We start from the raw sequence: 14,845 nt of genomic DNA, 5'->3' as shown, positions 1-14,845 counted from the left end.
CTACAACGCGTCGGTGAGAGCAGTTTTACTCTATGCTTGTGAAACCTGGCCTCTCCGAGTTGAGGATGTTAGACGTCCCTCTGTGTTCGATCATCGTTGTCTCCGAAGGATTGCTGACATCCAGTGGCAACACCATGTTAGTGATGCAGAGGTTCGGCATCGTGTGCTCGGGCGCAGAGACGATAATTCAATTGGTGTCACCATCTTGAAACACCGACTTCGGTGGCTTGGACATGTTGTACGAATGTCGTCCCAGAGAATTCCACGTCGTGCATTATTTGCCGACTCTGGGACTGGTTGGAAAAAGCGGAGAGGAGGTCAGTGTATGACATGGTGTCGTGGTATGAAAGAAAGCTGCAAAGGGCTAGCTTCTGTTGGTCCTTCACGACTCCCTGGTTGGGGTCCGAGAGATGGTGCAACACAGTGGCTAGAGACGTTATCAGATATGGCTCAGAATAGAAGCCAGTGGCGATCCTGCTGTAACCTTCTACTTTCTTCATAAAGAGTGGCTATAACTTTCCTAACTGAGAGAGCTCTTCTGGTTGTACATTTCCGTTCCCCCCATCATTACTCTTCTCCTTTTCTTTTTTTCCCTTCTTTTATATATACGCATCTTCTTTCTTCTCCTCCCATTCTCATTATTTTGTGTGGCGCATATGTAGACGGTGCCCTTTGTACCAATATATATGTGATTAAATAAATAAATAAAGACAATCCTCAAGTTCTATATGTTTACTGTTTCAATTTTCTTCCTAGATCTTGATCTTGAATCTGTTCGGTATTCTGGATCATTACTTATGAGTTCATCTGGAGAATTAAAAAGTTTGGTCGATCCATACATTTGTGCAGCTTCAGTTTTTTCAAGAATGTGTTATGTACTGGAGATGGTTTGCATGTTTACCAGTGACCATAATGACAATAATAGGTAATATTTTCTAAAATATAAGTATGTAACTTGGTTCCAATTTTGTTCATTGTTTGTTTTGAACACATTTTTAATCACATATATATTGGTACAAAGGGCACCGGATACATATGCGCCACACATAGATGATAAGTATTCTCGTTAAGCTCACTGTTGGTGTCAAACAACTTGTGAGTATATGACTTAACCGTTTACGTACTTCTGCTTATCGTCATACGAATTAGTAGTCATCTATCGGGATCACATTTCCATTAAATCACCATTGGCCTTGAGCTACGTAGCTCAAATTTTCTGGTCACCGGTTACAGTTGTTACTAGGATCCAAATTAAATGGTTTGCAGTTTCATTCACGCTCCGTAGTAGGGGTTAATAACTTCAGCTGATTTATTCATTATGGAATATTTTCCACTCTTTGGTTTCAGATATCGTAATATTTTGCGATATATAGTAACATAACCTCATCGACTAGCTATAATAATATGTACTTGATGCTTTCTTCGCAATCCCCGACCGTTGCTGCTACCTTGACGTGGTGGTCGGGCTTGCCTATCGTGATGATTCAATCGAGCTATACTGGCTAGAACAATCGTTCCTCAAGGTCCTACCATACCAGGCAGGTCGTTTGAAGAGCGGTGAGACTAAAAGCAGCGAACCCAAGGTCCGAAGGCGAAGTCGTACTGCTGACTGTACAGAGGTGTGACAGCAGTAAGGTGTTTCCTTCAGACAACCAGCATGACAGCGATGCTGCCTTCCCACAAGGAAGGGTGGGGTTAGAAAAGGTCGACCCTAAAAATGCACACCTCGCCTTATCCCATGGATATCCGTCTCCGGCGGTAAGGTCCTTTGAAGAACGGAGCTAACACTAAAACTACCCACAAAAAGGTCGTGTGTGACCGACCTCAAGCAGTTGTCCCTTGGGCACTGCGGTCACGCTCTCAGGTCATTAAGACCACTTCTAACCCAATTTCCTTTTCAGGTACCCCTAGAAGAACCCTTCCACGGTGTGGGCAACCGGGAATTGATAACTGCCCTCATACCTCTAACAGCACTCAAGACCACTGTATTCATAATCAATCTCCTTCTTCAATTCCTACTATTCCTTCTACCTTGACTTTCAACACTAAACTTCCTCTTCCGGTTTCCTCCTCAAGTGTCACCATGGCCAACGATTCTAGTGCGCGAAACGCTGTCCCAGGTCTACTAAAACCTCGCTCCAAACTACACATTGGAGCCTTCAACGTACCTACTTTAAGTCAAATCGGTCAACAGGCCTCCTTAGCTAAAACCCTAGAATCTCGTACCATTGATGTATGCTGTGTCTCCGAAACACGCATACAGGATCCTAGTGTGGTCATTCACTTGACCTCACCTCGCCAAAATGGACAGCCAACAAAATACACCCTCCATGTATCTGGCGACCCGTTGACATAGTCCTGTTTGGTGAAGACACTGGCAAAATGCAGAGTCTTCTGTTGGAACTGAGTAATAATGCCAGGATGTTTGGGATGCGTTTCTCCCCATTCAAATGTAAATTGTTACTCCAGGACTGGCCTGCGTCAACACCTGAACTAAGGATAGGGAGTGAAGTAGTCGAACGCGTGGACAACTTCACTTATCTTGGAAGTCTGATCAGCCCTAATGGGTTGGTGTCTGACGAAATCTCAGCACGGATTCAAAAAGCTCGTTTGGCTTTTGCTAACTTACGTCACCTATGGCGAAGACGAGATATCCGTCTATCAATTAAGGGACGAGTATACTGCGCAGCAGTTCGCTCTGTTCTACTTTACGGCTGTGAAACATGGCCATTAAGAGTAGAAGATACTCGTAGGTTACTAGTATTTGACCATAGATGTCTTAGAAATATTGCTCGCATCTGCTGGGATAACCGGGTAAGTAATAGTGAGGTTAGACGCAGGGTATTAGGGAATGATGGTAAATCAGTTGATGAGGTCATGAATCTTCATCGACTGAGATGGTTGGGCCACTTGTTACGTATACCTGAACACCGATTACCACGACGCGCAATGTTGACCAGTGTAGGGGATGGTTGGAAGAGAGTTAGGGGCGGCCAAACCAAAACATGGCATCAGTGCTTGAAGTCACTAACTTCTAGTCGGAGCCATGTTGGTAGATGCAGACTACTTGGTTGGGGTCCACGTGACTATCGTAACCAATGGTTGGAGACTGTGGGTGACATGGCTCAGAATCGATCACAATGGCGTAGGTGTATACACTCTTTATCTTCCCTTAAACCTTGAGATTAAAATTGCTCCATAACTTTTTTCCTTCCTATACTATATCCTTATATACAACCTTTCTTTATATACTACCACCACTAAATTAATTACTTCTATGAATCCGGTGTTCATCTTGTTGTGCTAACGAGGTATGGCAACTTGGACCGATGCATATATGTGCCTGGTCCTACGTTGTCGCTGACTGACTGACTTTCTTCGCAATCGAACAATATTTCAAAGATAAGCTTCGTCAAGTACCTCCAATCTTCTCATACTATTTAAACTAATGTAGAACTTAGTCACTGTAAATTATCTCATGTATCAGCAGTAAACCAAGTAACTAAAGCTTTAAAAGGAAAAAAAAAGATGATAGCATAGATCAAACTAGTGTAATACGACAGAATAAATAACCAGGTAAGCATCGAATGCATCTACATCGTCGATACAAAATTTAGTATTCATTCTTTTTATCCACCAAGCTCTTAAGTTAAATGTCATTCTTAACTTTGACTTTTTGACTAAAATTGTTCATTTTAAACTGCATTCCTTACGGTCAAATTTCAATTGGCGTCCAAATCAATTCCTCCCTTTTTTTTTATCTCATCTTGTTTATCTGTTGTCGCTTTGGTGATATGAGATGTTGGAACTTGAACTTAATACATACGCGTACCAGGTTCTATAATGGTAATGATCGAATAGTGGATTCTTGGTCATGTTATTTTATTCGCATCTTCCAAGGTTTAGGTGGGATTGATGATATCACAACTCCCAGTCGTCATTCTTAATCTATCTACTATTTATATCAGTTCTTTAACACTGAACTGGTCTGTGTTATTATTTAACTATTCCGGTCCGTCGATCAGTATTAAGTTTTGACGTCCTTACCTCAGTCAGGACCATTCAATTATGTATATGGTAAATAACATACTCAGTAAATCATGGCTAATTCGTGTTATGTGAGGACTAAAATAAATGCCAAGTCTTCGAAAATTCACTTTAATATAATGTTTCCACCATAAAAGTCGTGTGTGGTTTTGAGTTGTGAGTGACAACCTGTCAAAATCAGTGTAAAAATCTAAGACTATGACAGTAATGTCGTTAACGATATTATTCTTCCAATATTTAACACACCAGCTTTTTTGTTGTTCCAGGTATTTCTATATGCATCTTTTTTGTTATTAATACTCCTAGTTACCGTGTACTCAATGCATGGAAACTGAACCTACCTCGTTGCTGGAATTCACCCACATTCAACTTAGAGGGTAAATTACAATCTGCTCTACTTTTCTTATCATTTTATTTCTTTTCCTAGAAGAAGGTTTTTATTCTTCAGAGAATCGTTCTGTATAGTATTCTAATTTATCTTCATTAGTATTTTTTATTATAAATATCTAAGTCCTACAAGAGATCATTCATGACCAGAATACCTCAGTGGTAATGTCTCAATACAAACCTGGATGACGCCTGTTTGAAGTTCGCAGGGATAAACAGACCTCTAAGTATTACACGTTCGTTTTACTGATGAGTGTCAACTACCTAAAGTCTAAACATAGTTTAATTAATGATTAATCACTTAGAATAGTGAATACATTGCAACTTCATCTATAGAATTCCATAATCGGTGAACACTACATAAACATGACGTTGGTTACCACTCGGTGATTAGACAATGTATTAACTCGAGTTAATTTTTCTTTGATGATTTCATCAAATAACTCCCGTTACTGTAATAACGTTTGACGTATTATTAGTTTGTAGCGATAAGGAAATAATGAATTATCTAAACATCAGTAATGTATTTCAGTTGGATATACCTGTATCAAAGTGTCGATGTTCACACAAAGACTAGCCTATTTCGTTGGGGTATTCAATGAAAGTAAACCCATGTCTTAAATTTGGTTGCTAACATCTATTTAAAATATAATCAATTTAAAATTGCAAATAATATAGGGGCACTTATCTAATAAACGCAAATGATCTATAAAGACTGACCATATTTACTCTTATTGTCAATAACTGGGAAATATCAAACATTACGATGAATAATAACAATTACAATATGAAAATACATTTTATTTCACACTTCGACTATAGCCTCCATAAGCTTACCTATACTAATAATAATCATCCTCTCACAAATCCCCAATTCGGAGATGTAATTCCTGGAGTTTTATTGAGAAGCAGTGTTCAGTAGACCTTAACCATCCTGGGAGTGAGGCAGTTACCTAATAATAACTTTGGATGATAGTCACTCAGTACCACGAGTTGATTAAAATTAGAAATGTCAACCATTGGGTGCTAACTCATGGACTACATCCTTATACACAATCTTTATTTTATATATTACTACCACTGAGGTAACTACTTCGATAAATTTAGTGTTCATTTTGCTATGCTAATGAGGTGTAGCAACTTGGACCGATGCATATATGTGCCTGGTACTACGTTGTAACTGATTGAACTCAGGGATCTGAAGGTCAAGTGCTCTCTCCAATGTCTGAACATTCTGCTCTCAATCCCGACGGGGTCGTAAATACGCACTTCTGAGAAGTCCTATATTAGAGAGTCCATTGTTTTCCGGTTCAAGATGGCTATTTAACTACAGTCAGTCCGCTATGTAGACGACGTAATTTTGAACTTGTTTCCTAAAGTAATACGAACGCATATATTCTCTCCCGAGTTGGTCTAATTTTGAAAGATATCAAGTAAAAGTCTTGGTTAAATCAGTAATCATATATGAGCTGCATTTAATAAATATGAAAATAAGTCGATAATCGAATCAGCTTCTAACTTAGGTCCGAAGTAATCTGTAATTTGTATATTAGTAATACTCTGTCTGTAGCTCTTCTGGGGTTATTGCTGGTCCAAAACCCGGGTAAAAATGTAGGGTTGGACATAGGATTAGCATCCTCATCCCGTAGAAGACAACCTTGCTTAACAACGCTAACCGGGAAAAATCATTTCAGCCATTAAAACTCTGTCCTCCGAATTGAAGGACCTTCATTTAGAACAATTATTATGCCTCATGGCGAAAGCTGATATTCTTCCGAAGTCACGAGGCTAATTCCCCTTCTAACAACCAGAGTAACAATTAACGTAACTACACGTAATGTTCGAACAATATAGAGGACTGGAAGGACCGATTAAATAGCTACGAAGATGACGAGATACAACTTGACGGTGCTCGGAATAAGTAAAACCCATCGGACCCGAAATGGACAACAAAGGATAGGTTCGAGTGAGGTACTGTTATACTCTGATCATGAAGAAGAAATTACCACCCACATACAAGGGATTGCACTGATCCTGTCTAAAGAAGTATCAAAAGCACTAATAGGATGGGAATCTCATCAATGTAGAGTCATCAAAGCATTCTTGAAAACAAAGAAGGGGAGGGTAACAATGAATGTTATCCAGTGCTATTTACCTACCAATGATAGTAACGGAGAAAATAAAGATCAGTTTTATGAGATGCTGCAATCGATCGTAGAAAAGTACTTAGGAAACAACCTAACCATTACAATGGGATACCTGAACTCAAAAGTCGGAATGAACAACACCGGGTATCAAGATACCATGGGACGACATGGACTGGGAGAAAGAAATGGGAATGGCAAAGGATTGACAAATTTATGTGCATTCAACAAGATGATTATAGGTGACACTATATCCACACACAAACGCATACACAAAACTACATGGTATCACTGAAACACACCACGGAGAACCAGATAGAACAGATTTGCATCACTAAAAAATTCACAAGGTCAATGGAAGACGTGAGAAACAGGGGAGGAACTGACATAGCTTCAGATCACCACTTGGTTGTGGTCAAGATGAAACTGAAGCTAAATAAGCATTAGACAACTGGACAAAGAGCATTACAAATATTCAATACAGCCTTCCTTCGACATATTGACAATCTCAACGAATTCAAGATAACTCTCAATAATAAGTTCTAAGCCTTACAAGATCTACTAAAAGAAGAACAAACTACTATGGAGGACAACTGGAAAAGTATCAAAGAAGCACTAACTTCAACGTGATAAGAGGTGCTGGGTCGCAAGAAATACCATCATAAGGAATGGATCTCTGTAGAAACGCTGATCAAGACTTAAGAAAAGAAGACAACAGTGGAACAAGAACAGAGAAAGTCATTTAGACTAGTAGCCATATGGCTACTCAGCTTCGAAACAAACAGACCGGACTCCATAAGGATCGGTCGTACACAGACCAAATTGTGACACTACGGATCGTTGTTGAATAATCAATTGAATGGAGCTCGTCGCTATACATCAACCTCCTTGACTATGAGAAAGCATTTGACCGTGTAGATAGGAGAACATTATAGAAACTTCTTCAAGACTATGGAGTACCTGAGAAAATCGTCAACATCATCTGTAATTCATCTGACAGACTGCAGTGCAAAGTGGTGCATGGAGGACAACTGACAGACGTATTCCAAATAAGGACCATTGTCGGTCAAGACTGCCTACTCTCCTCCTTTCTCCTTCTTCTGGTGGTTGACTGGATTATGAAGACCTTCACATCTGAGGGGAAGCACGGAATACACTGGACAACATGGATGCAACTGGACGATTTGGACTTCGTAAATCATCTACCTAGCTCTTCTATCCCATACATACCAACAAATGCAGATGAAGATAACTAGTGTAGCAACAGCCTCTGCATCAGTAGGCCTCAAATGCAACACAGATGATACCAACTCAATCACACTTGATGGAGATGACCTGGAAAATGTGGAAACTCACCTACCTACCTGAACAGCATCATCGATGAATAAGGAGGATCTAATGTAGTCGTAAAGGTGAGGATTGGCAAAGCAACAACTGCATTCCTACACTTGAAAAACGTCTAGAACTCAAAATAACTGTCTGTCGACCAATATCAGAATGAGAATCTTCAATACGAACGTCCAGACAGTTCTACTGTACGGAGCTGAAACTTGGATAACTACCACAAGTATTTATAAACCATTGTCTATGTAAGATACTGAATGTCTGTCGACCGTATGCCATCAGCAATAGCCTACTGTGGGAGAGAACAAAGAAGGTTCCAGCTGAAGAGGAAATTAGGAAAAGACGCTGGAAGTGGATAGAACCGATATTGAGGAGATCACCAAACTGCATCACGAAGCACGCGCTAACTTGGAATCCTAAAGGGAAATGAAAACGAGGAAGGCCAAAGAACACACTGCGTCGGGACTTTGGAACAGACATAAATAGGACGAATAGCAACTGGAAAGAACTGGAGAGGATTGTCCAGGACAGAGTTGGATGGAGAGTGCTGGTGGGTGACCTATGCTCCTCCATGAGGGGTAATAGGCGTAAGTGAGTAAGTAACTTATACTGATCCTTTTTGAACAACAGTGTTGATAGAAAGTCGAATACGATTTAAATTAAAGGGATTTATATCAGGCACTCGTTCACTTAGGCGTTAAAATGAGTGATGGAGAAGGCCGACGCACTAACTCAATTTGACTAAAACGTGACTTAACATTTATAGGCATGAGAGATACAACCAAGCATTTAAACTCATCATGCAATTATACACACTTTCTCAAGGTCACATGTATGAATGACAAAATAACTGAGATGGTTAGAATAATTCGCCTGTCCAAAAGTAAGAATATATCGTGTAGACGTGTAACAACTTTTTTTCATACATTCAGTATAGCCGACATACGCTCTACAAAATGTTAAATTCTCTTTATTTATAAGAATTGAGTCAAACCCTATAATTTGGTTTGTTTTCCCTTATACACATTGTATGAAATCATTTTACTTGATTTACATAACACAAGAAACTCATCTCGTTTGAGTTTTATTGTAATCAGCTTCTAATTATTGTCCTTTTTCTCAGCCCTTTTATACAACTGTCGCTTCTTTTGGCGTTATAATCCACCTGTACCTAAGTTAGCATGTGAGTCCAATCAGCTGGTGTGCAATGACTTTGACCCTTCAATGGATAAATATTGGGCTCAAAGATTTCGTCTATTCTCTCGTTTTGATTCTGGGATTCAAGTTGATTGTGGTAAGTTTGTTTTAATTAATTAATTTTACTATACTCAAACAAAATACGTAAACTTCCCACTCGAGAATGCATAACATTGATTCATATAGCAATTATTTACTTATTATTTATTTAATAACCTATGTAGATTCATTATTCAGTGCTACTCCTGAAGTAATTGCTGCTCACCAGGCCAAACGTATATATCGAGTTTTTACACCTTCGACAAAAGGAAGTTACACAGTCTTGGATATTTTCTGTGGTACTGGATCAAATGCTATACAATTCGCGTTACGTGGATTTCGAGGTAATGTGTTATTTATTTTCCTAATATAGTTCGTAATCGTATTTATTGAAGAATATATAAAAGTGTTGTACACCAGTTTTCTCTCAATACAGTGTTATAGATAATCTGTGGTTGAATACTAAAAATTAATGTCCCAACTGTAGAATACGTTCAAATGTTCTGACCAAATGACTGAGTTATGCCTAAAGTCCCAAATTAAAAACAAGATATTTGTTCTACTTAGAAAGTCAAGTAAGTCGCGGAAGTTTTGTTCTGGTCCTTTCATTAGGATGTCATTGTCAATTCGGGGTTGTGTGTGAATTACTAGTTTAACTCAGGATAACGGTTTAAATCCTCTTGTCAATCCTTTTTTTCCGAAAAGATCATCTCACAATTCTTCATTTGTCTTATAAGCTTTTGCAATACCATTACATCCTTTACCCGCACAAATAAACTTACCAGTAAATTGACTAGAAAGGCCCGACGAAATAAGCTCAGAGAATCCCCATTACTTTATTGTATCTTTCACCTGGTAGAAAAACACAGTCCTCTATTGCTTCTCTTGCCGTTCACAATAATGCGACAAGTACATTAACTGCTGTTCGTCACCGCTGATGTTATTTCTAATATTCGTTTTGAATTCTTTAACTAGTGTACAAAACTTGAGACTAGTTTTATCAAATTTGACAAACCAACGGTCCCAACTACTTACTTAACTTAGTTATCGTTAATAATAGATCACATGTGGTCTTTATTAGTAGATCAGTTAATTCTCATAGCCTCCCTAACTGCACCTTTAGTACGAAATCCAGGTGATTCATCACTACTTTGTTTCTTCAACTTACCTTAAGTGAATCAAAAACAGTTTTTTGAGTTCCCAGATCTGCGTATTGGTTATTTCTTTTGATTCTCTTCATTTTCCGTGAAAATGACTAGTTTTCTGACCAAGAATTGAGTGTCTTATTACTAAAGACCCAAATCCAAAACTAGCCATAGCAAAACAGAAACAACACTAATTTTTCCTTAACATCATCCACCTAATAATATATTAAGTTAATTTTTCGGGATATTAGTAAAATTAACCTGTATACTGATGAAACAGATAACTACGGTCCTACAGATTAATGACAAGAAAATTTGAACTCTAATAAAAACCAACGCCTATTAAACCAAGATTTTTGATAGCATCTCAGTAGCATAGTGGTAAACAGTAGTACCCATGTTGTTTGATCTTTGGTTTGAGTCCTACGGTAAAATAATATTTAATATAGTTTGTTCAGTAGTTGGAAACAACCGACCAACTATCTTAGTTCATGGAAGTTGCTAACTAGTACTATCCAGTGAATTATTTGTTTAAACCAGAGACCATAACTGGAACGGGCGATTACAGTGAAGTTACTGCATATATTTAACACACCAACTATCCAAGTTCCAGGAAACCTGAATGAAGTATTCATGATTATCGAAATAGTTAGAATAACTACTTTTTCCCGTGAGTGACCTTTGGTCTGTGTTCAGAAATGATAGTAACGTTTATTCCAGGAATAATTGCTTTTTTTCGAAAGCACTTATGCTCTGAGAGTTTAGGACATCTTACTCATCAAATAACTTTGGTTCCTTTCCCTTTATTTTGACTATAATGTTGATCAGGTACTGTCATATTTAATCCACATTTTTATTTGGAGTGCGGACAACGGAAAGTTGGGGACTTTTTTGAACTTGAGTATAAAGTTTACTTTTTCATCTTCTTTTAGTGATCGCAATTGAATCGGATCCCATTCGTATTTCAATGGCTTCAAATAATGCTGAAATTTATGGCGTTCGCCATCTTATTGAATTTGTTTGTGAAGATTATTTTACTTGGGCATGGAAGCAGATTCAATCAATTTTCGTTTCTCAGTCTGGTGTGACCAACAACCTTGGATACACTGCTGCTCTAATGTCACCACCATGGGGCGGACCTAGTTACTTAGATCATGAAAGTTTTAACTTATCGAGTATAGAATTTCAGAATTCCAATACAAATTTATGGTGTGCTTTGTATTTAGCTCTAGTGCTGACCAATGGAAATGTAGCGTTGTTTTTGCCTCGTAATACAAATATAGCAGATTTTCTGGAAATTTCAATCAAATGTATTAGAGAAATTAAAATGGATTCGTTAAACATTGAATTTGAATTGAACTTGATTAATTTCAAAAGTAAAGCTTTGACTGTTTATTTTGGTGCCTTGGCAAATGCTAACAGAAGAACAACAAATACAAAATCTGATCATTCAGACGAATCAGATTACCTTAGTTAATGTGGTCTTGATAAGGCATTTTGTAAATAATTTATGTAATTTATAAGATTTGGTTTTCTTATATGACTTTTATATCAGAACTTTCTTCCTAGCCATACATATGTGTGGTTGATAAGATGTTTAACTGAATAAATTATAACTGTATATGGTTTGTTGACTTAGCTGTTCAGTGTATTGTATTTTCTGTTGTATTATGTGAAGATAAAATATAAAATTATTCAGTTTTTGCATTGCGAAATACCAGGGTTTGTTATCCCTTTTTTCGCCTCTTCTATGCACGTATTGGCTCTGTTTTATCCGAGTTCCTACTGCTAATACTTGAAAATGGGAACCACTGTAATTCCTAGAGCACAAAATACTGGTATAATAAAGATTTATTGACTCTCCTAAAACAAGTCACCCAAATTCACATCGTCGTTCAACCAAATACCCTCGTCTATATATTGATATTGCACATAGTTGGTGATTAGTTAATAAACATATAAATGGGAAGATACGCAACGTTATTATAAAACACGCGCAGAATAATGCGAAGAATATGATTGTCACATTAGGTTAAATTTCGCTTTCCTAGTTTTATCAGTGTGGTCAGGAAACACAAGTTATGGGAATTGGTTGTCTTGTATAAATTGGACACTTTCAATTCAGTGATTCTGCTCGGTTATGATAGTTTCTACCATTTAGGAATAATCGTTTGGTTGCATTCATTTATTCCCAAGCAGAAACAGTACTGCTCTCATCGGGTACAGAATGTTTCATCCTCAGGTATATTGTGGATAACCTAACTTGTACTATCTAATTGTGAATGTGTAGTGCTTGCGCAGAGCTCAATAACGATCTTCACCCATTATCTCCCGGAATGTTTGCCATGAGTCATAAATGTAGCGTACGATTTTCTGTTGTGTAAAATTGAGGTTTTTCTGTTTAGACAAATAATATGAGACTATTTTTCTGATCACCAGTGTCTTCTGAAAAATTCTCCTTTGTCATAAACTACTACACAGTTAACAATGAAGTTAGGCGTAAACAGACTGGAGAACAACGAAGTTAGTCAGTCGGTCACACTATAGAACTTCGTACGTACATCAGTTCGAGTTGCCATACCACATTAGCACAGAGATGCAGTTGTCAATTCAAATCCCATAGTGGTAGGAGTAGTAAGGGTATAAGCATTATGTGGTATTGTAAGTATCCTTTAATAGAAATAATGGGTATTAGTCACCCAACTGCGTTGCTAACGTACAGCATCCAGTATTATCTGAAGTAGAAGTAAATCAGAAAATAGTATCAACTTACGGAAGCACTGACTTTCGTTGTGAGCTATGTTAGCTGAATTCTGTCAGATAGTATAGCTTGGTGGCAACAGTCATCCGGCGTTTTAACCGGGTTGGTGGACACGGTGAGTCCACCTAGGGGAGTTGGAAAACCCTGATTCCAAACCAATGGTGCACATGGGCTCCAGTATCGTGAGGGAACAAATGGCGTATGAATCAATCGTTGGTCACCGGCTACCATGGGACAGCATCTCCTCACGATGCTCCATTGCCTTGTGGATCAGACCTTTAGGTCAAAAGCTCCGGGTGTGATCCCCTAAGAAAACCACCTGCTTCGGTTTGGGCACCCGGGTAGTATCGCAGCCCTCACACAAATCAAATGAGATTTGTCTGGCGCATATTTATCTGGTGCCTCCTTGTACTAATATCTATGTGTTCAAATAAATAAATGATAGTCGTGAATATTTTCGAAGGTTACCAGTTGTTACTGTTTTTCCCCATCATTTTCCTGGGAGTTGATCTTTTTGCTTTTCTTTACCCTGACACTAATTATTTGTCAAAGATACAAGTTTCGTTTTACATTATACATGTTGGTTGGTTTTTAGTGGTAATGTCTGTGATAAATTGTCTCTACAATAGCAAAACAAACAGGCTGGAAATGTTTTCGGCAGAACTTTACAGTTTAGAAAGACAAAGTGAGAATTCAAAGCTGACTTTAGTTTACACTTGTTCTGATTGTAAGGGGTAAAGTATATATGAAATTGTTTCATTTGCAGGTTGGTCAACCTCGGTATGAATTCTTATCTTGTTTCCAAAATAATAATACTCAGATTTTATTTGGTTTTCCATTATTGATCAGAAGTTGACTGAGGGATTGCAGTTTATTTTCTTAAATTTCAATAAAAGTGTGTAGTGTTAGATTGAGCAACCAGGTAGTTGAAATAAATGTTTCAAATGAATTCTGAATCTCATTGAAATCATGAACCGACCCAAGCTAGATCACCAATGAAAACTTGGGAGGATTAGATGGTCGTCTCGTCCTAGTGTGGGATTCCCCATCAGGGCTCACTCACGTTCCTACACATAAGGATCGAACCTAAAACCTTTGGTCTCGCTAACGGACGTTTAACTTCAGGGACATTGAGTAGGCGTTAAATTGTTTTAATGTCTAAGACAACGAAATATGTTCTCGGTATGTTGTGGATTGGTTGAGGTTAAACCTTAATACTGGTGGATCCCAGTTCAGTGGACTAGAGATTAAGGGTTTACGAAAGGTGCCGAAGGTCTTGGGTTCGGTTTTTGCGTTCAGGGTCGTGGACGTGCACTGCTAGGGAGTGATATACTAGAATGAGACGGCCATCCAATGCTTCTAAGTTTCCAACGGTGGTCTTAGGTCGGTTCGTGATTCCAATGATCTCTACAATCCCTTGCTGACAAATACCAAATCACTGATAAAGATATTCAAATGAGTTGACTGAATTTACCATAAGTTTCACTACAAATGTTTGTCGCTTGTAAATGATATTAGCAAATAAACTGCCATACCACTATTACAGATTTTCCAGAGACTGAAGAGATGGGACGTAGCTAATTTTCAACTTTAAATCTGTGGGTTGGAGTTTTATCATGAATGAATATTAGTTTTATTAAGCATCACTTCCTATGAATCATGTATGCTTTAATATTACTCTGCACCTCATCTACACACTTATTACGACAAGTTATTTCCCTAATTTACATTGTTACTAGTCAAGTCGATTAGGAACAATTTAGTATTTGTATTTTAAAAAG

At 38.1% G+C, this 14,845-nt stretch overlaps 1 protein-coding gene across 1 annotated transcript in view; it reads left to right on the top strand.

Annotated features, from left to right (window-relative positions):
• Smp_154780 (s-adenosylmethionine-dependent methyltransferase related) overlaps positions 1-11,780 on the top strand; it is a gene marked incomplete at its 3' end in the record, with an annotated part of 18,747 nt that extends 6,967 nt beyond the window's left edge. The window contains exons 5-9 of the mRNA XM_018794828.1: positions 757-925; positions 4,354-4,424; positions 9,046-9,216; positions 9,344-9,502; positions 11,236-11,780. Of these exons, the coding sequence (XP_018649201.1) occupies positions 757-925; positions 4,354-4,424; positions 9,046-9,216; positions 9,344-9,502; positions 11,236-11,780 (1,115 nt within the window). The remainder of the gene's footprint in view (positions 1-756; positions 926-4,353; positions 4,425-9,045; positions 9,217-9,343; positions 9,503-11,235) is intronic.
• Positions 11,781-14,845: the final 3,065 nt, after the last annotated feature.

Source organism: Schistosoma mansoni, chromosome 1 (genome assembly GCF_000237925.1).
Source record: "Schistosoma mansoni strain Puerto Rico chromosome 1, complete genome".
Classification (NCBI taxonomy): Eukaryota; Metazoa; Platyhelminthes; class Trematoda; order Strigeidida; family Schistosomatidae; genus Schistosoma; species Schistosoma mansoni.
The sequence above is the reverse complement of the archived record's forward strand: the minus strand, read 5'-3'. Positions and strand labels throughout refer to the sequence as shown.